A 25,167-nucleotide genomic window follows, 5' to 3' on the forward strand; every position below is an offset into this window, starting at 1 on the left:
TATCCAAATCGAACAATTTGTTGTCATTACAGAACGTCTACTAAATATTTTTAGCAGGGACTGAATGAGCTTAGAAGAAATTAAACAACTTTGATTTTTGTTCGATATTTTTTTTTTGGGTCCCTTTTACTCCCATCTAATTCCATTCCATACCATATTTCAAAATAAATATAACAATTCAAATAATTAAAATTTTGAGTGAAAAACATAATTTGATTTTTAGCGGTTTTTTTAAAAAGCATTAGAAATAATTTGTATATTTATTTATTTATTAATAATTGCAGTCTCTACTATTTAGCACTTTATCTCTTAGAAATAATTATTACGCACACAAATATTGTTAGATAATAAGCATTTGGAAAATTTTGTATATGCCAAAAAACCATACTAGACTGTATATATTTTATATTCACAATATACATATATATGCCAATATAAATTACTCTACCTACAAAATGCAACAATCTATTTACACCTCATCTGGTACAAGCAAATTAAGACTTGCACCGCTGGCCACGCTGCCCAGAAAGACTTCCTCGTCACCGCGTATCGAGAGTGCCTCACGTCCCGTGCAGACTTTGCGCTCTCGTATCATGGCAGTGCGCTCCCAGCGCGAGCTTTTACAGCTGCTGCAGCTCTGCTTGGGCAATTTGAAGACAGTTGTGGTGCGATTGCCACAATCTTTGCATTGGAAGAAACGCTTCTGTGCGTCGACCACCTTGAGTGGATGCTTTTCCTGCTTGCACCGCTCTGCGGCCGAGAAAGCGGTATATTTGCAGCGTTGACAAATGACCGCTTTGCAGTCCATTTTATATGTGTTTAACATTTTCTCTTCCATGGCCTCTTTGCGTTCCAGCTTGTTGAAGTAATCGTTTTGCGCTTCCTGCTCCCGCAGCTCAACCAGATTTGTGTGACTCGAACTGGCGGCCATAATGCGCTCAATGCGTGATTTTCGCATTAATTCACGCTCATCTTCCTCCATTTTCTGACGCTTGGCTGTGTTGGTAAACTGTTCGTTAAGTTCATCAATAGCACGCCGCTTGCCAGAGTCAGTGCCGCGCGTGGAGTTCGGATTCACCTTTTCCAGCGGTTTGCTCTTAAGCAGCGCTGCCGCTTTTAGCTTGGAAACCTGCGCCTGGCGTTTGCCCATGTTTACATCGAAGCTAAAGTTTTCGCTGCTAGCAAGCTTGGGCGTCAATTTGGCATCGAAGGAGAAGCCGCGGTTTTTAAATTTTTCCGGTACGCTTTTTGGTGTTGTAGGCGTGGCTGGTGCTGCTTCTGTTGCTTTTAGTGTTGATGCTGTCGCTTCCAGGCGTGCATGTTCAGCGCGTAGCTGACGTAGACGCTCGATATCCTGTTGCCGCTGTTTGCTTGTGGCCTCCACATTACCAGCTAAACGGGAAACTGGACCGCCTCTTTCAGCATAAGGCACAACTTTCTCCGTCTTGGGCTTGGAAGCATGATCCACGCTGTGCGCAAATGGCGATACATCATAGCCAGCCAGTTTGCTTAATCTATCGCGCTCTTTGTTGATGAGACTGGCGCTTTTGCGTGCTGGCACCGCTGAAAACGATTGTCCACCATAAAATACCTCACTTTTGCCTAATAAGGGAAGCAGATTGTTAGATTTAAATGTAGACACATAGGGAGACTACTCACCCAAGACCTTGTTACGCAGCTCATTCAAACCACGACCCAGAGTAGGCGATTGAAATTCCGAGCGTTTAGACATCTTGCCATATTCCTGCTTTACATGGTAGATGCAATAATCGCAGTCTGTTAGATTCACCAACGCTGTGCATTTGTCACCATTCTTTTTGGTTGCACGGCAAGTGCCCAAGTCCTTGGATTGACCCAATATCATAACCTTTTGTGAGCTATCTATGGAAAGGCAGGCCACATCGCTGCTGCCTGCTCGTTTTTCAAAAATGGTAGGATTAAGCACCGCCAAGCACATGCCCTCGGCGGTTTTCCAAAGTGCCTTATGTGCCTCTTTGAAAAGAAATAGCGATGCGGTCTTTACCTCGCCACGCAAATCCGAAAGCCGCCAGGTGGAGTAGGGATCACCTTTTTTTGTAGTTTTTACCGGTTGCTTGGATACCAATGCACCAGCTATTACCCAATCCTTTGCCAGATCACCGCGTTCTATGTGAAAAGCCAAACCAGAGAAAGGCACTGCATTGCGTCCATTCATGCGTTCTTGCAGCATCGAACTGCATATGAGCGGATTAATCAAGCGTAGTCCAAATACTGGATCTGTATAAATAGCAGTAAGTGAGTTTTGTTGTAGTGTGGTTGTTGGTTTAGCTGTTGCTGCTGCTGCTGGTGGAGCCTTTTTAAAGGAATTGCTGATCAGTGACTGCCGTTTGATGGCATTATGAGGATTCTTCAGACGCAGAGCCTCAGGCTGTTCTGTTGAGGTGAACAGTTTAGTGGTTGTCCGCAGGGATTGCTCCACTTCACGAGCCACTTTGCTTTCATGTGCACTTTCCTGCTGTTGCTTTAGATTTTTATTGATATCACTGCCATATTCGTTGTACTTGCGCTCTAAGAAGTTCTTGACCTCTTCGTCGTCAGATGAATCGAGTTCCGGCTCGTTTAATTTTGATTGATCTTTAACATTTGTATGTTTAGGTTTTACTGCAACTTCATAACTAAATGCATTCGCAAAACTGCTGTCTTCGCGTAGTTTTGGAACAGCATTAGCCACAGTGGGCGCTAATTTTGCTGACTCTGCAGTGGTTGCATTATCTTCTTCTGCTTCGCCCAGCAGTTTTTCGAGTTCCAGTATTTCTGCTTCATCTTCTGCACTTATATTTGCCTGTGATTTGTTAGCGGGACTCATACTTAATGGAAATATATTTAATTAATATTAATTTAATAGTTTTCAGTTAAATAACAAAAAGGCGCGAACATAGAGGTGAGTGTTTGTAAAATACTTCATCCCTGAAATATCAACACATGATGAGCGGGTTATCGATTGCAACTCTGAACAGAAACTACTGGATAATATCTTCTTGTTGTTCCAAAAATCAGTTGCTTCATATGAACTTAATTGAACCTATTAAATAATATAATTTCTTACATATTATATACATATTTAAAAAATATGCAATTTAGGTATGAAATATATAGTTTAAGCATGCAACAAAAATCTTGCATTGAATTAATTTGATACTTAATACGGTATTGCAAATTTCTTGTTCATTTGAGTCACACGCTCATTTTCATTTTTGCACAACACAACACTAATTTCTTAGTCAATATGTCATCTTTCGGCTTTTATTCGCGAAAAGTTTATTAGCAGACCACGGCAATATTTAGATATTATTCTACGGGCATTGCTTAAACGCAGCTTTTCCCTTCTGTCTTTTCTACAACAAGAACACGGCATCCTAAACACACCACCCTCGCGTCTGCTCCTGCAGCTGTCGTTAAGCCTTGCAAAGAAAAAAAACGTCAAAGATTTGCGGTTCGAAAGAAAGAGGGACGCGGTGACAATTGGTCACAAAAAATAGTGCATATATCAAAGTATACCCGGGGCCCGCACCCACAATAAAGTGTCTGTTATTTTCTAGTGTTTAAGACTAAAGTTTTGCTACACACTTTGCTACAGGCCTACGAATACGCCCGGCAATTATCGTACGCAGGTAAGGAGGTACAAAAACAACGACAACGCTCACCATCCGCGCAGCACATTTTTTATTGCATATGTATATTTTTTAAATGATTTGCAACTGTGTGTGTTTTGGCCGACTTTGGTATTCGCTTTTGAGCAGCATGTGATGCAAAAAAGTTTAATCGGTGCCATTTTGTGGTTAGAAGCCCAATACCCCAAGCCGTGGCCAAAATCCCCCACGTGTAATTGGCATGCTCATCTAATGTTACAAACTTCAGTTGTACATTCGTTGTTGTTGTTGTTATTATTGTTGTTGTCTGCTTGTTGATAACCTTTGACGTTGTTTGTTTGCTTATCACGATGCATTTTTGTTCAAGACGTGCATGCCGATATGAGATAAGCTTTAAATAAATTTAACATTCATCTTTACCGTTGTAATTGTCAAATTTGCTTTAAGGCATATTCGCATTTTTACATTTTCATCGCGCTCCATGTTTTGAGTTTTCATATGCAAGTTTGTCATCTTTTCTCTCACAGACACATGTGCAAGCTTACGCTCTCGCATGCTCTTTCTGCATGTCATCTGCCGCGGTCAGTAGCCGGCCCCAGCCTCGGCCTTCGCACACAAACACTCATGCACACAATACTCGAAAACAAATTCCCCCAATGTGTAATTTTGAAAAGTCGCTTGCGCTCTCGCCCGCACGCTCCTTATCTCGCATTAATGATTTGGTAGCTGTCTCCTTTGACCTTTTTTTAGGCAGATCTAACCCACACCACGCAATCTCACACACAAACACCCCAATATACAACAACAAATGAAGGAACCAAAACTATTTGTTTATCGTAGAATTAACGCAAAACAAAACTTAGGACTGTAGGACGCACTGCGTCAGGGCCTGACAAATTGTCTGCATGTGTTGTTGAATGTTTCTACGTGTGCTCTACAAGATTTTACCGGTATGTGTCATTGCCGTTTAATGTTTACCACTCGTTGTACTTATTATTCTGCTGCATCTGCTTGAGTTTGGCTTCTAATTGAATTAATAACCTTGCCGCACATACTTCAGTTACAGCGACTAGACCTAAGTGTACACTAAATAATGCTCTCATACTTATATAAATAAAGCGTTGAATCTGGAGCCTTTATCTAGTTGCAATTAGCTGCTTCAATAGCGCTGATGCCTACTGGAAATTCAAAAACCAACTATTAACAATAGTTTTTCGATATAATTTGAATTTAGTGCTGCAACGATAAAGACATGACTTCAAGTATATTTCTAACGACTGCGGAGAATGGTTTGCGACATGACAAAATTGTAATTCTGGATGCTGGAGCACAATATGGCAAGGTAATCTATTAAATAAACATACACAAATATATGATATACACATGTATAATAACATTTTGTTTGCAGGTTATCGATCGCAAGGTGCGCGAACTGTTGGTGGAATCGGATATTCTGCCATTGGATACACCAGCAGCAACTATACGCAATCATGGCTATAAGGGTATTATAATCTCAGGGGGCCCCAATTCCGTTTACGCTGAAGATGCGCCCACATACGATCCTGAGCTGTTTAAGCTTAAAATACCGATGCTGGGCATCTGCTATGGCATGCAACTAATTAACAAAGAATTCGGCGGCACCGTCCTCAAGACGGATGTGCGGGAGGATGGACAGCAGAATATTGAAATTGAAACCTCATGTCCTTTGTTTAGGTAAGACAAATGCACGAATAGGACACACATATCAGTGAGGCAGCCATAAGAAAGCGTTTTATTTGCAAGCTTAATGAAGCGCTGATACAATGCTGCCAGATTAAACACCAAATAGCCAAGAACAAGTCAGCTTAGCGTAGTCCATAAGCTGATCTACACGTGGCATTACATTCCTGCTAACCTAACCTGCACTACTTTTATTATTAACAATTTGTTTTTGCATATTCAGTCGTCTCAGTCGCACACAGTCTGTGCTGTTAACCCATGGCGACAGCGTGGAGCGAGTGGGCGATAAACTGAAAGTGGGCGGCTGGTCAACAAATCGTATTGTGACTGCTATTTATAACGACGTATTGCGCATCTACGGTGTGCAATTTCATCCGGAGGTGGACCTAACCATCAACGGCAAGCAGATACTGTCCAATTTTCTATACGAAATCTGTGAGTTAACGCCAAACTTCACCATGGGTAGTCGAAAAGAGGAATGCATTCGATATATACGCAATAAAGTGGGCAACAACAAAGTGTTGGTATGTTAAAATTGCCTTTAAACAACCAAAGAAACTAAAATGTTTATTATTTTCAGTTATTGGTCAGTGGCGGTGTTGACTCGAGCGTCTGTGCCGCGCTGCTGCGTTGCGCTCTACATCCTAGCCAAATTATAGCAGTGCATGTGGATAATGGTATAACAAATACAAAAGAATATATCGCTTGTATGCAAAGAAAATGCGTAGCATAAAAGAAGCTTAACGAGAAAAAGTAATGGTGAAGGATTACATAACATCAAAATAATTGCAAAATTTAAAAAACGTATAAAATAGTTACTGTAGAATTCTTGCTATAAGCTTGGCATCAATAGCCACTTTTTAATATCAAAAAATGTTTCCAAAAATCTGCAAGGTATAAATGCATAGTATTTATTTGCAATATAGCAATATATGTCTTAGATTTGCATATGTACTTTACTTTTTAGACTATTTGTTTAATTAATATTCACACAATTGTTCACTTATTTTTCTGCAGGTTTCATGCGTAAGAACGAAAGCGATAAAGTTGAACGCTCACTCAGAGAAATTGGCATTGATTTGATTGTACGCAAGGAAGGCTACACGTTTCTCAAAGGGACCACGCAAGTGAAGCGTGCCGGCCAGTATTCAGTAGTGGAAACGCCCATGTTGTGTCAAACTTATAATCCCGAGGAGAAGCGTAAAATCATTGGTGATATATTTGTGAAGGTGACCAATGATGTGGTGGCCGAGCTCAAGCTTAAACCAGAGGAAGTGCTGTTGGCGCAAGGAACTCTGCGACCGGACTTAATAGAGTCAGCATCGAATATGGTCAGCACGAATGCCGAAACCATCAAGACGCATCACAATGACACGGATCTGATTCGGTAGAGCGCTAGACTTATTTAAGATATTTTTAAACATTTATATAAAAATAATTTTGTGTGTTTCGGTATGCCATGGATAAATATTTCAAAATCACATGTATATCTGCAGCAAACATTCTATAGAAACGCAGCCTACAACGAGTTGTAGTTGTAGGCAAGTGCAAGGCATACAGATTAAATATTGCTCAGGCTAAAAGGACACTATTTTGTTATATATTGAAATCTCTATTAATCCCACATGTATTGTTTATAGGGAACTGCGCAATGCCGGTCGAGTTGTAGAGCCATTATGTGACTTCCATAAGGATGAGGTGCGTGATCTGGGCAGTGATCTTGGCCTGCCAGCAGAGCTTGTGGAACGACAACCGTTTCCAGGACCTGGTCTGGCCATACGCGTACTCTGCGCTGAAGAAGCCTACATGGAAAAGGATTACTCAGAGACACAGGCAAGTAAAGAAAAGTCGATTGTAAACACTTGTTTGGCTACATATGTCTTTGCTTGCAACCGAATTTAAACCCAAACTTTGCATCAGCACACTTAGCCTTAAGTTAAGCAAACTCCTAACTGTCTTAGGAGATCAATATAAATTCCTTTTTACTTGTCAATTCGCCCCCGGCATCATTTTAGCTCTGATATATTATTTCTTCTACGCTTCGTACTTCCGTCTCGTAAAATTTTAATTAGAGCTAAAGTATTGTCATTGCTTAATATTAAGTTATATAATATAAAGAAAAGATTGATTTTCATTAAAAAGGAAATTGTAGGATGTATGAGTGTGAATCCATAAAAGTCCTATTGTATATTGTCTATTTTACTGGATGTTTCTCTGTGACTCTTAGTGCGTTTTGCTAATGAATTATTAAATTATGAATTTCATTATAGGTTATAGCACGCGTCATTGTGGACTACAAGAACAAATTGCATAAGAATCATGCGCTTATCAATCGTGTAACGGGAGCTACTAGTGAATTAGAGCAAAAGGAACTCTTGCGTATCTCTGCCAATTCGGAAATCCAGGCCACGCTGTTGCCTATTCGCTCGGTGGGCGTGCAAGGCGACAAGCGCACTTATAGCTATGTGGTGGGACTGTCAACATCAACAGCCGAGCCCAATTGGGCGGACATGATGTTTTTAGCAAAATTAATACCACGCATTTTGCATAATGTTAACCGCGTCTGTTATATCTTTGGTGAGCCTGTGCAGTATCTGGTGAATGATATAACGCATACAACGCTCAATACTGTGGTGCTGGCACATCTGCGGCAAGCAGATGCCATTGCTAATGAGGCAAGTGCAGGGTATATATTCAAGCAGGAACTTTAATTAACCTACTTCTTTTTACTTTCCAGATTATAATGCAAGCGGGCCTTTATCGCAAAATCTCACAAATGCCTGTAGTTCTAATACCCGTGCACTTTGATCGTGATCCCATAAATCGCACACCCTCCTGCAGAAGATCCGTGGTGTTGCGACCCTTCATAACGAACGACTTTATGACTGGTGTGCCAGCAGTGCCTGGTTCCGTTCAACTGCCTTTGCAAGTAAGTGATAATAAAATAACCATTATTTTCTAATACATTACTTACACTATATGTTCTTTTGCAGGTCTTAAATCAAATGGTGCGAGAAATCTCTAAATTAGATGGCGTATCCCGAGTACTCTACGATTTAACAGCTAAACCGCCCGGCACCACAGAGTGGGAATGATGCGTTCAAACCAAAACTTTCAACAGCCATTTCATAGAAATAAAGTTATGTAGCAACAATAAACTACGACTGCTGCAACGTAAACAACAGAGACACTGAGACGCATGGGACAATAGCAGTGGCTATAGCTCAGCAGCGACTGCTTCTCAACTTTGGGAAACAGCAGCTCAACAGCTAGGCGATTAGGCGTTTAACTAACAATTAGAGTGCCGCTTTAAATGAGATCATAAGTAATTGAAAAAAAAAACAAAACAAAACAAAACAGAATTATTCAGGTTTATTCTAACGACAATTGTTTGTGTGAAATGAACTAATGCGAAATGCTGATTAACAATATATAGCAACAACATTAAGAATAAAATATATATATAAATATATATATATATACAAATGTATGTATGTAAACATGCTATTAATGTACAGTATATATCCCTTTATGAAAAGAATATTTACAACAAACTCACACCCATACTAAAAAAACAAAAATTTATTTACGCATTTTTTAGTTATATACATATATATATATATATATAGACAAACATATATATACACATAGATATATATATATATTTATATATATATATATATTAACAGCAATTAAATTAATGCAAAATCATGTTCTGAACGTTGTATATTTGCATGAACGCTGTATTCGGTTGAAAATTGTGTTGCAAGACCGAGAATTGTAAGAAGTACGAAACAAACAAATGATGAACTACTATAAGCTAAAATTATGAATTGTTATATAAAAACGTTTTACTATTTAAATGGCAAAAAACAAAAAAGCAAAACAAATAATTATAATAATTAACAAAAAGAAACAGAAATGTAATAAATTCGAAAACAAAGGCTATATGTAAATATATATTGGCAAATTTTATGAAGGCCCAAAATATACAAAGCGCTTTGTGTTAATTTTTCAGCTTATGCAAGGCCTCATGGGTTAAGCTCATCATGCTACAGTTGCTGTTACGTAGATCCTCTAGAGATTTTAGCTTTTGCGTCATCGAAGCACACTTTTTAAATTGATTGCGTCCCAAGCGCATGCACTTGGCTGCCAGACTCTCCGGCTGCTTTGAAGCGCATGATGCAAGCGATACAGAGTCAAGCTATTAAAAATTAGATACAACTTAAACACAGGATTTTGTTTAAAAATGTTGCCTATGCTTAAACTTACATTAGCTAGTGCAGGTTTCTTACTTTTCCTATCAAACTTTTTGCTTAGGAAATCCAAATGTGCGGCATAGAGTGGCTTTTGTGGCAACTCATCGAGCGGCGCCTTAAATAACTTGGCCTGGTCAGCACGTAGTTGATCTAATTGCACCTTGTAGCGTAATTTGTGTATAACACCTTTCCATTTTTCTGGATAAGCTTTGGCAGGATTAGAAGCCATTTGCTCTGCAATATCCTCCCAAACACACTCCTTGTGCTCAATATTAAAAAAGTCTTTGTCGGTCTCTTTCCACAGACATTCATTCTGTTTGTACAATTCAATGAGCTTCAGGTGCGTTTTCTGGCGTCGCTTGGCACGCGATAGTTTGGGTCGCACTACTGGTGCGCTAATGATAGTCTGACTAGTCATGGAGCCTGTCTTTGAATTTGGTTTGTTTTAATGAGAAATGTGTTTGGAAATATAATAAAATAGGCTACGAGCAAAAGTTCTGAACTATGATTATTATTTTACATTTTATTTGATAAATAACGCTAAGATTTCTATAATTGATACAATTAACTGCCATAATTGTTAATGGGAGCTGGCGCATTTATTGTCCGCTTCAAAACAGATTAAAAAGATTATTTGGTTTTATTTATACATGTCGTATATTATAATAAAATTTATTCGCATGTTACGCAAACGAATTCGATGGTAAACCAATAAAAACAACTAAAGTGCAGCAATTAAAATAATGTACATATGTATAATTGTATATAAGACTGTTTCACAACTTGCGCTTACATAATTTACTATTAGCACTTTGACACTGAATATAAATCATTTAAAAAAGAATAAAATAATTTGCTTTTAAACAAAAATTAAATAACAATACCATAAATTGATTGCTTGCGTTTTTTAGGTCGATTAAAATAAGTATCATTTTAACTGATTTGTGTGTGTGTGTGTTTGTGTGTGAGTTTATGTGTGTAAATATGTTTAAGGAGGGGGAGGCAACTCAAGCGAGTTGTAAGTAACTTATTGAGCCAACTCCTTCATGCGGTTGAGAGCGCTGCCAGCCTTGAACCAGCCAATCTGCAGATCATTGAGCGTATGGTTAAGCTTGATCTTGTCCACCTTGTCACCATTCTTGACCTCACATTCCACCTGTGTGCCAGGCGCCAAGCTCTTCAAGTTCAACAGTGAAATTTTGCTCGTGGGTTGAATCTGAAAATAGTTCGTGATTTAGTCAAATTCTTAGTGCACAAGCACATCAAAGAGTACTCACCTTATCGTAGTCAGCGGGGTTGGCAAAGGTCAGAGGCAACAGACCCTGCTTCTTCAAGTTGGTCTCATGAATGCGAGCAAAGGACTTGACAATGATGGCACGGCCACCAAGATGGCGTGGTTCCAACGCGGCATGCTCGCGAGATGAGCCCTCACCGTAGTTTTCATCACCCACAGCGACCCACATAATGTTCTTGGATTTGTAGTCGCGGGCAACCTCGGGTACATTGCCCCATTTGCCGGTGCTCTGGTTTTTAATGTTGTTCATCTCGTTGTTTTCGTAATTGGTGGCTCCAATGAACATGTTGTTGGAGATGTTGTCCAAGTGGCCGCGATACTTCAACCAGGGACCAGCAGCTGAGATGTGATCAGTGGTGCACTTGCCCTTGACCTTGATGAGCACGGTCATGTCGGTCAGATCCTTGCCGGACCAACTGTCGAAAGGTTCCAGCAGCTGCAGACGAGTTGACTTTGGATCCACTGCAACCTTGACTTTGTCGCCAGTCTATAACAAAAATAATTTGTAAATACAAACACCAAGTTATAAATGAGTAAAGCAATTTACAGGTGGTGGTGCAGTGTAGGTATCCTGGCCAGGATCAAATCCACGTGCGGGCAATTCGTCACCGAAGGGAGCCTTCAGCTTAAACTTCTTGCCATCAGCGCCAGTCAGCTCATCCGTCAACGGATTGAAGTCCAGGCGGCCAGCAATGGACAAAGCAGTAACCATCTCGGGGCTGGTAACAAAGCAATGAGTAGCAGGATTGGCATCATTGCGTCCGGTGAAGTTGCGATTGTAGGAGGTAACGATGGTGTTCTTGTCTCCCTTCTTCACATCCTTACGATCCCATTGACCAATGCAGGGACCGCAAGCGTTGGCCAGCACAGTGCCGCCAAACTTGTCAAACACCTCAGAGATGCCATCGCGCTCAATAGTAGCACGAATCTGCTCAGAGCCGGGAGTCACATTGAAAGGAATCTTGGACTTGAGTCCATGGCTCATGGCATCGTTGGCAATGCTGGCACAGCGACCCATATCCTCATACGATGAATTGGTGCAGGAGCCAATCAGACCAACGCGAATATCCATGGGGTAACCGTTCTTCTTGGAGTTCTCACCGAGCTTGCTAATGGGATGGCCCAGATCGGGTGTGAAAGGACCATTGACATGGGGCTCCAGAGTATCCAGATTGATTTCGATAAGTTCATCATATTCACAGTTCTTATCCGGAGACAGTACCTTGCCCTGGTATTTCTGGGCCTCAGCAGCAATGCCGCTGCGTCCAGTGGACTTCAAATAGTCGGCCATGCGCTGGTTGAAGGGGAACAACGATGTGGTAGCACCAATCTCAGCACCCATGTTGCAAATGGTGGCCATGCCAGTGCAGGAAATAGAATCCACACCCTTGCCATGATACTCAATGATGGCGCCAGTGCCGCCCTTGACAGTCAAAATGTCAGCCACCTTCAAAATCACATCTTTGGGGGAAGTCCAGCCACTAATCTTGCCAGTGAGGTTGACACCAATTACCTTTGGGCACTTAAGCTCCCAGGGAATGTTGGCCATGACATCTACGGCATCAGCGCCACCAACGCCAATGCATAGACCGCCCAAACCGCCTCCATTGGGCGTGTGCGAATCGGTACCGATCATGAGCAGACCAGGGAAGGCGTAGTTCTCTAGAATAATCTGATGGATAATACCGCTGCCTGGCTTCCAGAAGCCCAGGCCATATTTGGCGCAGGTGGAGGCCAAGAAATCATAGACCTCGCGGTTCAGATCCTTGGCACGCGCCAAATCCTTGGCGCCACCGATTTGTGCCTCAATCAAGTGATCGCAGTGCACGGTGGAGGGCACTGCTACCTTCTTCAGGCCGGAGGAAATGAACTGCAAGAGCGCCATCTGAGCTGTGGCATCCTGCATGGCTACGCGATCCGGGCGCAAGCGGAGATATGAAGTGCCACGCTCAATATCCTGATTGGCGGGATCATCCAAGTGAGAATATAACACCTTCTCGGACAGAGTCAATGGGCGATTCAAACGGCTGCGCACTACCTCGAGACGCTGGTTCAGCTTCTCGTAGGGCATATAGACGTCCGAGTCGAACTTGGACAGCGCCACCTTGGAAGCCGTATAGCAGGAAGCATGGAACTGACGCACCATGGGATCCGCCACATTCTTGCCCAGTTTGCACACCTGTAATACAAAGTTTGATAATATTTATCAATTAGCAGAGTCATCCCAACAATCTTTGTATGTATGTAACCTTGTGATTTTGTCATCTACAGGGCGCAGCGCAATAAACATTTGATTAACATCAGAGGCATTTAAAGAATTAATTTATGTTGATTGACTAGTGCTATCAAGAAATTAGCGATAAGATAGTGTGAGCGTGCCCATGTGGCAAGCTGCCAAGAGCAGGACTTTCTAGAAAGCAAACAGTAGCAGCATGAGGCACGTGATCGATGCAAAAAAAAAAAAACAAAAATGTGCTGCGAAGCAAAATGCAAAACAAACGAGTTAGCAGTGACTGAACTGAATTAATTGAGTACATCGAGAGGTCAATAACTTATTGACAAACTGCATACTGCAACGCGTGGCAACAGTGTGGCAACCACCCCCCACTCATTAAGAGTTGTTTACTTTTATTCTCTAAATGTAAAAATAGAACGCCCTATATATATGTATATGTAATGTTGTTTGCCGCTAAAAAAAAAACACACTCACACCTTTACAATACAATTAAATATGTACCCATGTACATGTGTATAGATGAATGTGTTATTAAAGTGTCGCAGAGATAAGCATGATTAAGATATATGGCAACCTGCAGACCTTTTTAGTTAAGTAACGCTGCTTACATAAATTTATTAAATTGTTGCAGCTGTTTGTGCCTGCTTTAAACGACCTTTATTCCTTCACCACCACCCACACACACTGCAATTTGTCCACTGTTCATTTTTTATACTGTATCAGAACTGGCACATACATATGTATGTACATACTCTGGTTAGGTAACAACTTTTGTTTCGTTTTTAGGTTAGAAAAGCGCATCGCGAAAATTCTTAATTAATTTGCATATTGTTTGTAAATTGTACTACTATTAGCATATGAAAACCAATCATTTTGTTGCTTGTACGTATATTGTTATTGGTTTATGGTTTTGTTATCAGCAATAATGCCTATAGTGCCCTGCTGTGTGCTTGTGTATTTAATCCAGTGTAAATTGGCCAGACGTACCTGTGCCTGTGCGTTAATTAGTCTCAATGCCATAATTACGCGCTTTTCGTACGAGTTCGTAAATAGTATTTATACACACTGGAAACGTTTTATTAAAAATTTAAACTAGAACCCAGTCGTACATCAAAATTTTCAGCCCTCTCAGCCGGAAGATTTTAACAGACTAGCGAAAATTCGCGCAGTGTTTAACATAATATTATTCAACATTAGCAGTGACAAAATCCAATTGGACTCCAACCATGAGCGGTGATTCTAAAACTGAGAGCACTGGCTCTCAAACCGTAATTACAGCTTCACAGCCACCACTAACTTGGCGGCTAACCGCCTAAGTCAGAAAGAGTCACTTTTAAACTGTGACTCGAAAGGAAGCGGTGACTCTCATACCTTGAGCAGTTACCAGAAAATGTTAAGTTGACAGCCTTTTGCTGATGCTCAGAAAAGTGCGCTGTTATAGGCTGTTGTGTCGTTATAGCTATTAGCTAGAAGCTAGATATCTAGCTATATGAACAAAATATTTATCTTTGTATTTTAAATTTTGATTGAAACGATTGATCTACAAAAGAAACTTATTAATTGAAAAAAGGTATGCATGTCCAAAATAATCAATTTAACAAAAAGTTGTTTCTAGCTATTCTCATAAATTTAACATTTAAAATTTAAATTTTAAAAATAACAACAATAACAATAATAAACATGGCCCATGAAATTGTTAAAATATTATTTAATTATTTAAGTTCAGTACCTAGAGTAGGTGATTTGAAATGTGTGGTAGAGCATTACTTCTTTATTGTATAATCTTTGCTTCTTCGTAGGTTATAAGTTCTAATAACTTTAAAAGATTTCTTAGGTAATGGCGTATAAAGTTAATTACACAAGCTAAAAAACCCTTGCAGAATGAGCAACTTCCTGTATCCTTTTGTGGATTAGACAAACAATATTTTTAAATGATTTAAAACAATTTTTACGAGATATTTTTCTACATTTAAAATTGTGAATAATAAACTAGCAATTTGAATTCTTATTTTTTCAGCTATTTTTACCTATTTTTGTTATAAAATTCTGACAACAACGGTAACAACTTTCAACGATTCACTACCCAACACCGGATAAGTTTTTTGTTTGTGTGGGCGGTTGGGGATGTTAGGAGCCTACCCCATTGGTCACAACTGTTCGAATATTAGATCAGGAAAGAAAACATAAAAAGCAAAATAGAACTGTCCAGAAATGCGCAGTTGCCAAGATGTTGGAGCGTCGTCAGAGAGAAGTTTTATCAGAAATAACGGTCGACTATCATGCCGTGCCACTGCATAGCAATGCAACGGAAGAAAATAGTCAAAACTCAAACGTGACAACAACTTCTTGCTGCAGACAAGCCACAGCCACGCTCGCGGCAAGGGAGCAACGTGCCTTATGCTGTGCCCACAGCTACATCGTACCTGTTTTTATTTTATTTGTGCTTGTGTTAATTGTGCTGTTGTTGCCTTGGGAAACGCTAAATAGTCGCACAGAGCCAAACACCCCCGTGGACGCGCCGTTACCTTGTCAACTCCAATTGGTCGAGACTATACCTATTGGTCTAAATTACGCTGACGACAGTCCCAAATTCTTAAGCACGTTTGAAGCGTGGCAGCTGCTGCTTAACAAGGCGAAAAGCAGCATAGACATTGCGGCGCCGTATTGGACACTACGCGGCGTGGATGTTAACGATAGCAGCACCCAGCTGGGGGAGCAGCTCTTTCAGCGTCTGCTCTCTAATGGTGATGCAGGAAAGCCCAAACTGCGTATACGTATTGCGCTTAACAAAAGCCAAGAGAGTGCCTGGCATGCAGATGCCAAGATTTTTGATAACTACGGCGCCGCCCAGGTGGTGGCCGTCAAGCTGGCCGATGGCGGTGCACTGCACAGCAAGCTGTGGATTGTTGATGAACAGAACTTTTACTTGGGGAGCGCAAACATGGACTGGCGCTCCTTAACCCAGGTAAAAGAGATGGGCGTGCTGGCTCAAAATTGTCCAGAACTAACGCATGACCTTGCCAAGATTTTCAAGGCATATTGGCAGCTGGGTAGAGATGGATTAGCTGGTACAATGCCCAACCATTGGCCTTGGCTTTATCATTCGCATTACAATCTGCAGCGTCCCTTGCTCATACGTGTCAATAAGAGCTATACAATGCAGGCATTTATATCCAGCGCACCACCGCCTCTTACCGCCGACGGACGCACCCATGACTTGGACGCCATATTAAACTGCATCGATACGGCGCAGCAGTTCCTACATATTGCTGTAATGGATTATTATCCTTTGCTAATGCATGGACGCAAAGTGCAATACTGGCCTCCTATAGACAATGCACTGCGCAAGGCGGCTGTGGAACGTGGCGTTTCTGTAAGGCTCTTGATTTCGTGGTGGAAACATTCCGATCCGAATGAGGATAACTATCTGCGCTCGTTGCAGGATCTAAACTCAGTTAATAATCAAGTTGATATACAAGTTGTAAGTAAACATACAATTTAAAAAAAAAAACATCTACAAATTTTATTTTCAGCGTCGTTTTATTGTGCCTTCGGATGAGCAGCAGCTGAAAATACCGTTTGGGCGTGTCAATCACAATGCTTACATGGTGACCGAGCGTACCGCCTACATAGGCACCTCCAATTGGTCTGGCGAGTACTTTACCCACACCGCAGGTATTGGTCTGGTGCTAAGCGATGTGGACTTTGAGAATAATACGCAACACACGCTGCGCTGGGATGTAAATAGCATATTCGAAAGAGATTGGCACAGTCCATATGCATTGCCGTTAAAACATAATTTGCAACTTTGAATTATCGCGCTTCGTGTTTTTCTTCTGTTTACCAACACTGCCATTAATCAGCTGCTGCAATGTCATAACAAACAATCGAACCTAACCTCCAATTAATAAATAACAAGTTTTAAGCAAATATAGAATGGCAAACAAGCCGACGCGTGATTTAATTGGTATTATTTGGCAAAACTTCAAGCGCTCGTTGCAACCACGTCAATTTCGTGGCAATTACATAGGCGAGGATTATTTTGGCAACAAATACTATGAGATTCCGGCAAATCCAGCGATTGGCAAACGCAAATCTTCACGTTGGTTTGAGCCGACAGACAAGGATGCCTTTGATCAAGAATTGACCGCCGAATGGGAGGCGTGGTTGCGCGGACGACGCGAAGAGCCGCCTACTCGCGAAGAGCTGGTAAAGAATCTGCAAATTATGGATATGAAGAAACGCAATGCAGCTGAACTTGATGCGCATTACGCCAAGGATAAAGACGCGGCTGCGCTGCCCAAGCAAGTGGAAGGCGAAACAGTGGGCACATTTCCCAAATACAAAGAATACGAATCAGTGCCAGGCAAACATGACAAATGAATTTTAGTTTTGTTACTTGTTAATAATATAAAGATTTATTTATAGCATATTTTCATGAAATTTACCAATCATTCAAGTCTAAATCTTTTACTATGTCTACGGCCGCTCCAGCTTCATCGTAATCATCTGCAGGCTCAGTGGGCGCTTCTTGTTGTTGCTGCTGTTTTTGCTCCTGTTTACGCTTGGATTTCTTGGGTTGTGGTTCTTCTATTTCTTCCTCTTCTTGAGAATCGTCATTTTCGTCAAGCGGCATATCCACATCATCATCATCTTCCGAATCCGATGGGAATAGCTCCAGTTCGCCTTGCTCATTGCGCTTGGGAACACCAGTCTTTGCCGCTGGTCGCTTCAATTTGGGCACATCATAGTCGGCATTAATGTCATCGCTCTGGGCTGCCTGGCGTCTCTTTTTGGTCTCGTGAGTTTTCAGCCAACTGGCATAGTAAATGTCTAATGGCGTGCGCTTGTTGCGAATCTGCTGCTCCCAGGCCAGAACGCCTTGTGTGTCCTTTAGTTCCAAGTTGATATTGCTCTTGCCGCGATGCTGCTCAATGAAACGTGAGCTCTCCTGTATCTTGTCCAGCAGCTGTTTCAGCTTGCGCGCATAGTTTGCATTGCGGCAGTCCTTCAGATACGCCTTAATAGCCATTATCACTGGCACTACCAGATCGCTAAATGCCAATCCAGCCGACTCATGAGCCAAGTACTCCAGGAGTAGGCCACAAACCTGCTCCACCACCTCATCACGAAAACCATTCTCCGCCAGTTGGCCTTTGTTCAAACGCAATATACAAGTAAACTGCAGCGGCTTCATGGACACAGTGGTGTGCTTGCGATTAAAGGTATTGCTGCGCAACACTTCCACAATAAATGGTAGCACTGGTATATACGTATGCGTCTCCTTGGACAGCGTGATTAATGCCTGCAGGCAATGGAAACGCAACGGGAAATATTGCGCCGTGGGTATGAGACGCACAACACCGGTGGTAATGGTAACCAATGGATAGATAAGTGGCTGCAATTGCGGCTTGTTGGCTGTGGCGCCCAGCAGATCCGTCCAGAGACGCAAGGAGTTGACATACTGCCAATTGTAGACCGCTTGGAAGCTGTCTTTCTTCTTTAAAATTACCGCATTACGTAAATGTATGGCCAGCTGACGTATGTAGAGAAATGCATGCTGATAGGTGACATTTAGGTCCAAAGCAAACATTTCCACCAATGAGCGACGCATAAAGTTAATGCCGGGCAGTGTGTTGGGCGAAACAAACTTGGAGTTACGGACATAGGCGAGGTACATGGCCTTAAGCACATGATTCAACATTGTTCCCTGCAATTGAAATAAGATTGTGGGTTAGGTATGGAAACTAGATAGGATTTGCACTTATGTTCGCACCTGTTGTTTGCGTGTAATCTTTAAAATACACAGGAAAGCAAGCACTCTGACTGTCTCATCCCCAGTAGCCCAGAGCACTATTAGACGCTTTAGTATGCTCTTGCCCAACGCTGTAAAGGGCGCTACCATGCCCGCCATTTGATGCAGATGCTTGAGCAGCACATTCAATATATTCGAGCTGGACACTTGCTCCACTAGGCGTATTAAATCGCCCAAGTAGTAACGCAAGCAACCACGCACCTTCACCCATTTTTTGTGCTTGTGCAGCGGCAGACTGCTGTTAGGTTTCACACCCAGAACGCGTATAATTGCCGGTTGCAAATGGAGCACACAAAGCTGTATAACGCCATTAAAAGCTGCCGCGCCCACAACTTTGTAGGCACCCGCATTGGCCTGCTCGCCTTCGTTATCGGCACTTATGCTAGCCAGCGCCGAATTAAAAGCTTGTATGACCTGACGCACTGTGTCAATGGACACATTAGTTTTGTTCAGCTGCAGTTCCCATTGGCGGAGCATATTTAATGTTATCTTTTGTACTCCGCCAGCTGTAGCATCTTCTTCATCCTCAAAGTCGCTCTCGTCGCTCGCCACAGCCAAATCGTCGCTGGGCTTGTGATATTTCTCTGTCTCTTCATCACTGTCGTCCTCAGCCACAACATGCTTCTCGGTTTCTGCTTCATCTTCCTCATCATCGTCGCTGTCAAACACATTGAAGTTCAACAGTTCCTTGTCGTTTGTTTTAAGAAAATTATAAAACTCTGGATCCAGCTCTTTTAATCCCTTGAGCTCTTGTTGATGCGACTTCTTTGCCTTTGCTGTCTTTTTCTTGGGCTGCTTCTTGTCATCCTTAGTTGCTACTGAACTATTCTTTTTGGGCTTAACTACTTTTTTAACCATGTCTGGTACCTTCGATGGTTTCTTTTTCTTGATGGCTTCCTTAATAGGCTTTGTTTTATCCATCGTTTTAACTTTTTTTGCTGCTACCTTCATTTTTAAAACAAATGTATTTAAATCAACACGTGCAGCAACAATATTCATACATTTTCCAACACTATAGAGAGTAATAACACAGTATCATCTCGATTTTGTCATAATAACATTATCCAGCACTGAAGAGCGCGGTTTTTTTTTTAAATTAAATAGCAGAACAAATAGTAAATGAAATGTAATACGTAAATGAAACTTTTACTATAAATGAATAACAAATAAGATCACGAATCTTGAGTAATTGATCATGGGGTGTGTCCCATTGATTAGTAAATGGCAATTAATCAGTAGAAAAGCACAACAGACTGATGTTTTGATAACAAGGGCGTTGACTATGGCCAAAGCCATTAACTGTTCTTGACTGTTTGCAATGCATCTGGCCAACTTGTTGCCAACCGCTTAATGTTGTTGTTGTTGTTTACTGAAAACGAGAGTTACGTTAAGTGGAGCAGGGGCTGTTTGCCTTGATCGCCCCGCCACTTGCAATTATTAATAGAAAAATGTGTTTAATGTAAAAACTTGATTGTAAATGCTTCAGATCCGTCTTAGCACCCCCCTAAGACGGTTAGCTAAATGCATGGTGACTATGTTCAGGTATCCTTTAAGCCAATGTACGATTACGAAATGAATTTGCAAACATGATAAGCAAAAAAGGTAAAATAGCTGCTTCAATAAAAGTGTCAAGCACTGTCAATAGACCAATGGCTACCGCCCACAGCAGCAGCACCAGCTCCAGCTTCAGCTCCAGTTTCGTTTTCAATTCCACGCAGGGAGGGAGGGTTAAACGCTTTGCAGTAGCAGCAGTTACAAGTCGGCGCCGCTGTTTGTTACATTGTCATGTTGGCAGCCAAGCCCCATAGCAATCGCCCATAAATCTAGTCCGACCAGTTGCCTTGCCATTCACTTTTGTTGTTGTTGCTGGTTTGCTTATTTTTCTACACACTTGCGTGAGTGTGTGTGCTGTGCTTGTGTGTACGCAAAACGCATGACGCAGCTTTACGACTTCCTTACTGACTGCACAAGTTCAAGTTTACGCACTGAATGTCTTCCTGCCTCACAGTTGGTTCAATAGACGCACAAAACGCACTTTGGCTGCTCAGGTTGGCCCACTAAATGCGGCCGACAATGTCGACAAGGCTATCAGCATTTTGGGACGCCAACGCGTAACGCATGTGCATTGACTCGGCTGCCGGTTTATTGATCTTGCTTTAGACCACTATGCACCGTACACAGTTTACGACTTGTCGTACTTGTTTCTTATTTTTTGGTTTATGTGATCATGAGCAGCGAATGTGGGCGTTGCAATGAATAGGGTTAATGGACTAAATGCACTTAGCAAAGCAGTTGGGCGGGTTAAGAGCCAAATAATTTTGTTTAATTTACAATTTGAAATTCCTTAACAATTAGTGTACACTTCAAGTGAGCCATCGTTAGCTTTACACAGCTGTGTATAAAACATGTTATAATTAATGCAATTCATATTAAAAAACTTAAGCTTCTAGCATGATTACCGTTATAGGCATTATTAAAACGTGTTAAGTAAATATGTTAATTCAATTATGACTTATAAAATCATATGCTCTGTGTTAGTTGTGACAGTTGTCGAGTGGATTGACCACAAAAGTGGTTAATTGCAGCTATAAGCTTGATGGTCATTAGCTGTATTAAGTGTAATTGGATTAATTACAGTCATGAGCTGTAAGGCCTAAGCAGCTCTAATGTTTAATTATATATGCCTAGTATACATATAAATAAAAAGCTCTAAGTGATTGCGTATTGTAATTGTAATTGCAACTACATGCAACTTCAAAATTTTGGGGGATCGGAGGCCACCCACTTAAATTCCAAAATAAATTCGAAGTGCACTTTAATTTAATAAAATGCAGACAACCATTATAATTAATCGTTGATTAAAGTCGAGTTCAAATTTACTCTATGCATTGAATATTTCATAAACTAAAACATATTTATGTCGAAATCTAAAGTGCACAGTTTTTAATAGAAAATATTCACTGTACAGTGTACACTAGCAAATTGTTTGTTATTTTTTTCCGTAATAAATACTAATGTTCATATATTTTCTTTTACAAAACTCTGACTTTACTTTACACCAGAGTTCATATTAGAGTATACAAAAATATATAGAACAATTTAGGTGTCGGCTGGCGTGGGCGAGGAAGGTGTTGCAGCAACTAAAATCAGTAGACATTCGTACGCTGCCAATGGTTTGTTACCAAATGTGTTAACTGCGCCTGTTGTTATTGTTGTTGTTTTTAGTTGTTGCAGCTACTGGTGGCAACTTGCAACAATCAGCGACAGACAATGGCTGCTGACCAGGCAACAAAATTGAATTCAAGCGTGGCCAACATTGATTGTAGCAGCTTATACATGTTTTCAATATTTTTTTGTTTTTTTTTGCTGAGCAAGAAAACTGTTGTCTATAATTAGTTTATGCGATTTTAATATGAAACTCACATTAATCAGCCTCTAGAGTTCGGCGAGTTGGGCGTTCTATAAAATTGTTGATAAGCAACATGTTGCAATCGCGTTTTCGAGTTGTTTGTTATTGTTATGAAAAATTCCGTTAAAATTGGCCCAACATTTGAATTCCTTTGTAGTGTTTTTGTTGCTATTACAGACTGCGACATGTGCATTGTTTAGAATTATGAAATTGTCTAGTGTCAATTTGATTTATGGTCACTGACTGGGCAAACGCCTTGGCGCTTGAACACCTCCTACGCCACCAGGTGTCGGAGAGCGTTCGTCTCCGACCCCCAGCACAAGATCAATGCCAGCTTAGCTCAGTTCGGATTTGCATTGTCGGATTGTCCCCTTCGGAATTTTAATTAAGGTGTGTCTCAAGCGAATGGCACTCAATGTTTATATATTTTGTTGCAGCTTTATTGAATTGCGTTTGCAGAACGCAGCAATTGGCGGACAAGTTATTGTCGCATAGCTTAGACTTTGTACCCAACCAGATGACGGCGACCAATTACTTCGCCCATGAAGAACCAGGTGATCACCTCAATGGTAACAAGCATATTTAGCCAGGCGTCACGGACGGTTATGCCGCCAGATCCCTTGGCCTTTGCTTTTGCTTGCTTGCTAACTTCTTCGGCAGTTTTGCGTATGTTGCCAAAGTCAGCGGGTAAAGGTGGCGAGAGCTCTACTTTGGCATATTTCCAGAATTCATCAAGCTGAGGTCGCGCCTGCGCTTTAATTTCTAGAAGTAAATTAAATATGTAATTGTTTACGAGCTTGCAGATTAAGATGACGTACTGTTTATTAGAGCAGTTGCTTTGGCAGCTAAATTGGTCATATTTGACGAATTCCTTTACAAATTGTAAGAATCACTGGGAAATATTTAAAATTTGTGTTGCTAGCACGAGGAAAATGACTGTATAATAGATTTCCAAATGAATCTGACTGAAAATCATGCAAACAGAGCTGTCAAAAGTCAGTAAATTGGAAAACGGAATGCTGGGATTGAAACAAAAAGTTAACTATCGATATATTTTGATAATCACTAAAAAGGCTGCAAACTTTGTGAAAATAAGAACTACAAGAACGCATTTATGAAAAGTTATGAAAGTTAAACCATAAAGTTTTATTAATATATAATAATATCTATGATTGTATTAACATAAAATAAATTTAGAATTCGTGTCTCTGTAAAATAGCGAGAGAAAACCAAATAAGTTCTTAAAAAGTAAGAATTACAGCTGCTTTTGTATTACTCCCGCAATATGACTTAAAAAAAAGCGAGATTTTGAAGACAATAAAGAAATTTTAGGGTCTCTTTGTCGAATGAACTTCTATGTTCTAAAACGGATATATTTTGACTATTTTTATCTTCAATCATAATTTAAAATTTTTCTGAGTATAAAATTGTATTTTTACGTATAACACAAATTTTATCTAGCCCAACTACAAGCACTTACCCTGTTATAATTGAAATTTTGTTGAAAATTTGCATAAGCTTAAAAGTTTGCTTGCTTGCCATGCAAGTTTCGTGTAAGACTTAAGCCAATTAGCCGATGCTTGGTGCGATAACTGACCGATCATTACAATGCAGACAAGATAGTTATTAGTAGAGCGCTCCAAGCTTAAAATCCACGCCCAACTATTAGGAAAATAGCCCCAAAGCACCCATTTATGGAGCAGCAAAACAAAGACAATGGTCAAAGAAGATCACGAACTAGCGAGAATATGACTTAATAAAATGTTTACAGCTTAAACAGGGCTTGAATTGCAGTAGGAAAAATATCTTATTATTTCATCATCAAATTATTTGTTGACAATCTAGGGCAATATAAATTGTGTTGCTCATATTTCATTAGCAGAAATGCTATGAATATTGAAATGCTTAGTTTACCATAATATCAGCAGCTTTATGGCATTTCAAAGACATTTTCAAAGATCTCTGCATTATTATATAAAATGTATGATTAATGCCAATTTGTTACCTGTCAAACGTGGCAGCTGCTTTAAAGTGGTTCTAGCATTTTGCTCTCTATCCAAGTATTTGACACAATGACCTTCCTCAAAAAGCAGGCTCACCAACTTAACTTTATGTTGGACTCGCAATTAACCATTAAGCAGGTCTCGCCTAAGCCTGAGTTGTAATCCAAATCGGCGCAAGTGTCCAAACATGGCAATGTAGTTCAACAATTTGATTTGTTATTTTGCATTTTTATTGTTTTGCCCAATGCTGACAGGCTTAGATTATATTTATTTTTTGGGCGTTGCCCCATACACATACATACATATATATAGAGGTATGCAATATATTGGTTCCTGCTTTGGAACTGTTGCAATGCTCATTTGTAAATTTTTCTCTTGTTTGCAAAAAGAGCACTGTACAAAATAATAATAGACATGTTAAAATATTACGATTTTATTCTTTTAAAACATAATCAATTGTAATAATTTTGGACAAGTATAGAACGCTGGGAAATGCAGATAAATGGTTTAACAAATGTATATTTATAAGAAATTCCTATACACATATATCAGACACTAAGGCATTAAAATTAAGTTTTAAAAAAGTTGCTGGTTATTTATTTATAAATTTGTAGTGTAATAAGAATATTCTTATGATTTAAGTCCTAATATTTGAGGCAAAACTTAAGCATTATAATTACTTTCTAAATTATTAATTAAAATATTTCAGTATTTAAGTTTTAAGACATTTGTTAAAATATATTTAACAAGTCTCTGAGATATTTTAACATTTTATATTATCACTCAGGCATTAAAATTAATGA

General features: G+C 40.3%; 8 protein-coding genes and 1 non-coding gene across 9 annotated transcripts; 4 read left to right on the forward strand and 5 right to left on the reverse strand.

Moving 5' to 3' along the window:
- Positions 1-293: 293 nt before the first annotated feature.
- On the reverse strand, positions 294-2,854 carry LOC108600404 (protein MCM10 homolog). The gene is made up of 2 exons (XM_017987960.2): positions 1,660-2,854; positions 294-1,602 (listed from the first exon to the last, which is right to left on the reverse strand). Exons 1-2 carry the CDS (start codon positions 2,843-2,845, stop codon positions 470-472), a joined length of 2,319 nt encoding a protein of 772 aa, XP_017843449.2. The 5' UTR covers positions 2,846-2,854; the 3' UTR covers positions 294-469.
- A 2,009-nt stretch (positions 2,855-4,863) lies between these two features.
- LOC108594343 (GMP synthase [glutamine-hydrolyzing]) lies at positions 4,864-8,505 on the forward strand. The gene is made up of 9 exons (XM_017979497.2): positions 4,864-4,971; positions 5,038-5,342; positions 5,572-5,872; positions 5,929-6,025; positions 6,366-6,735; positions 6,989-7,181; positions 7,619-8,023; positions 8,086-8,277; positions 8,342-8,505. The coding sequence occupies exons 1-9, from the start codon at positions 4,882-4,884 to the stop codon at positions 8,441-8,443; spliced, it is 2,055 nt and encodes a 684-aa protein (XP_017834986.1). The 5' UTR covers positions 4,864-4,881; the 3' UTR covers positions 8,444-8,505.
- Positions 5,379-5,515, forward strand: LOC117135079. The gene has a single exon (XR_004458985.1).
- Positions 8,506-9,294: 789 nt separating the features above from the next.
- Positions 9,295-10,095, reverse strand: LOC108608246. Its single transcript, XM_017999533.2, has 2 exons — positions 9,621-10,095; positions 9,295-9,552 (listed from the first exon to the last, which is right to left on the reverse strand). The coding sequence occupies exons 1-2, from the start codon at positions 10,023-10,025 to the stop codon at positions 9,355-9,357; spliced, it is 603 nt and encodes a 200-aa protein (XP_017855022.2). The 5' UTR covers positions 10,026-10,095; the 3' UTR covers positions 9,295-9,354.
- Positions 10,096-10,228: 133 nt separating this feature from the next.
- LOC108608245 (probable aconitate hydratase, mitochondrial) lies at positions 10,229-14,280 on the reverse strand. Its single transcript, XM_017999532.2, has 4 exons — positions 14,125-14,280; positions 11,449-13,080; positions 10,885-11,388; positions 10,229-10,823 (listed from the first exon to the last, which is right to left on the reverse strand). The coding sequence occupies exons 1-4, from the start codon at positions 14,155-14,157 to the stop codon at positions 10,635-10,637; spliced, it is 2,358 nt and encodes a 785-aa protein (XP_017855021.2). The 5' UTR covers positions 14,158-14,280; the 3' UTR covers positions 10,229-10,634.
- A 1,001-nt stretch (positions 14,281-15,281) lies between these two features.
- On the forward strand, positions 15,282-16,971 carry LOC108608520 (phospholipase D3). Its single transcript, XM_017999922.2, has 2 exons — positions 15,282-16,618; positions 16,671-16,971. The coding sequence occupies exons 1-2, from the start codon at positions 15,365-15,367 to the stop codon at positions 16,947-16,949; spliced, it is 1,533 nt and encodes a 510-aa protein (XP_017855411.2). The 5' UTR covers positions 15,282-15,364; the 3' UTR covers positions 16,950-16,971.
- Positions 16,972-16,992: 21 nt separating this feature from the next.
- LOC108608521 (NADH dehydrogenase [ubiquinone] 1 alpha subcomplex assembly factor 2) lies at positions 16,993-17,572 on the forward strand. The gene has a single exon (XM_017999923.2). The coding sequence runs from the start codon at positions 17,074-17,076 to the stop codon at positions 17,518-17,520; it is 447 nt and encodes a 148-aa protein (XP_017855412.1). The 5' UTR covers positions 16,993-17,073; the 3' UTR covers positions 17,521-17,572.
- LOC108608519 (nucleolar complex protein 2 homolog) lies at positions 17,534-19,924 on the reverse strand. The gene is made up of 2 exons (XM_017999921.2): positions 18,914-19,924; positions 17,534-18,847 (listed from the first exon to the last, which is right to left on the reverse strand). Exons 1-2 carry the CDS (start codon positions 19,901-19,903, stop codon positions 17,582-17,584), a joined length of 2,256 nt encoding a protein of 751 aa, XP_017855410.2. The 5' UTR covers positions 19,904-19,924; the 3' UTR covers positions 17,534-17,581.
- Positions 19,925-22,783: 2,859 nt separating this feature from the next.
- Positions 22,784-23,322, reverse strand: LOC108603033 (ATP synthase subunit g, mitochondrial). Its single transcript, XM_017991453.2, has 2 exons — positions 23,180-23,322; positions 22,784-23,123 (listed from the first exon to the last, which is right to left on the reverse strand). The coding sequence occupies exons 1-2, from the start codon at positions 23,217-23,219 to the stop codon at positions 22,858-22,860; spliced, it is 306 nt and encodes a 101-aa protein (XP_017846942.1). The 5' UTR covers positions 23,220-23,322; the 3' UTR covers positions 22,784-22,857.
- Between the last annotated feature and the right edge of the window lie 1,845 nt (positions 23,323-25,167).

Source organism: Drosophila busckii, chromosome 2L (assembly GCF_011750605.1).
Source record: "Drosophila busckii strain San Diego stock center, stock number 13000-0081.31 chromosome 2L, ASM1175060v1, whole genome shotgun sequence".
Classification (NCBI taxonomy): domain Eukaryota; kingdom Metazoa; phylum Arthropoda; class Insecta; order Diptera; family Drosophilidae; genus Drosophila; species Drosophila busckii.

Coding starts and splice junctions, on each gene's coding strand:
- LOC108600404 (XM_017987960.2), bottom strand. CDS start 2,845: ATGAGTCCCGCTAACAAATCACAGGCAAATATAAGTGCAGAAGATGAA. Junction 1,603..1,659: donor GCTGCGTAACAAGGTCTTGG/GTGAGTAGTCTC, acceptor TTCCCTTATTAG/GCAAAAGTGAGGTATTTTAT.
- LOC108594343 (XM_017979497.2), top strand. CDS start 4,882: ATGACTTCAAGTATATTTCTAACGACTGCGGAGAATGGTTTGCGACAT. Junction 5,343..5,571: donor ACCTCATGTCCTTTGTTTAG/GTAAGACAAATG, acceptor TTGCATATTCAG/TCGTCTCAGTCGCACACAGT. Junction 6,026..6,365: donor AGCAGTGCATGTGGATAATG/GTATAACAAATA, acceptor ATTTTTCTGCAG/GTTTCATGCGTAAGAACGAA.
- LOC108608246 (XM_017999533.2), bottom strand. CDS start 10,025: ATGACTAGTCAGACTATCATTAGCGCACCAGTAGTGCGACCCAAACTA. Junction 9,553..9,620: donor AGAAACCTGCACTAGCTAAT/GTAAGTTTAAGC, acceptor AATTTTTAATAG/CTTGACTCTGTATCGCTTGC.
- LOC108608245 (XM_017999532.2), bottom strand. CDS start 14,157: ATGGCATTGAGACTAATTAACGCACAGGCACAG. Junction 11,389..11,448: donor CCTACACTGCACCACCACCT/GTAAATTGCTTT, acceptor TTTTTGTTATAG/ACTGGCGACAAAGTCAAGGT. Junction 10,824..10,884: donor ACCCCGCTGACTACGATAAG/GTGAGTACTCTT, acceptor AACTATTTTCAG/ATTCAACCCACGAGCAAAAT.
- LOC108608520 (XM_017999922.2), top strand. CDS start 15,365: ATGTTGGAGCGTCGTCAGAGAGAAGTTTTATCAGAAATAACGGTCGAC. Junction 16,619..16,670: donor ATCAAGTTGATATACAAGTT/GTAAGTAAACAT, acceptor TTTTATTTTCAG/CGTCGTTTTATTGTGCCTTC.
- LOC108608521 (XM_017999923.2), top strand. CDS start 17,074: ATGGCAAACAAGCCGACGCGTGATTTAATTGGTATTATTTGGCAAAAC.
- LOC108608519 (XM_017999921.2), bottom strand. CDS start 19,903: ATGAAGGTAGCAGCAAAAAAAGTTAAAACGATGGATAAAACAAAGCCT. Junction 18,848..18,913: donor AGATTACACGCAAACAACAG/GTGCGAACATAA, acceptor TTTCAATTGCAG/GGAACAATGTTGAATCATGT.
- LOC108603033 (XM_017991453.2), bottom strand. CDS start 23,219: ATGACCAATTTAGCTGCCAAAGCAACTGCTCTAATAAACA. Junction 23,124..23,179: donor AGCAACTGCTCTAATAAACA/GTACGTCATCTT, acceptor ATTTACTTCTAG/AAATTAAAGCGCAGGCGCGA.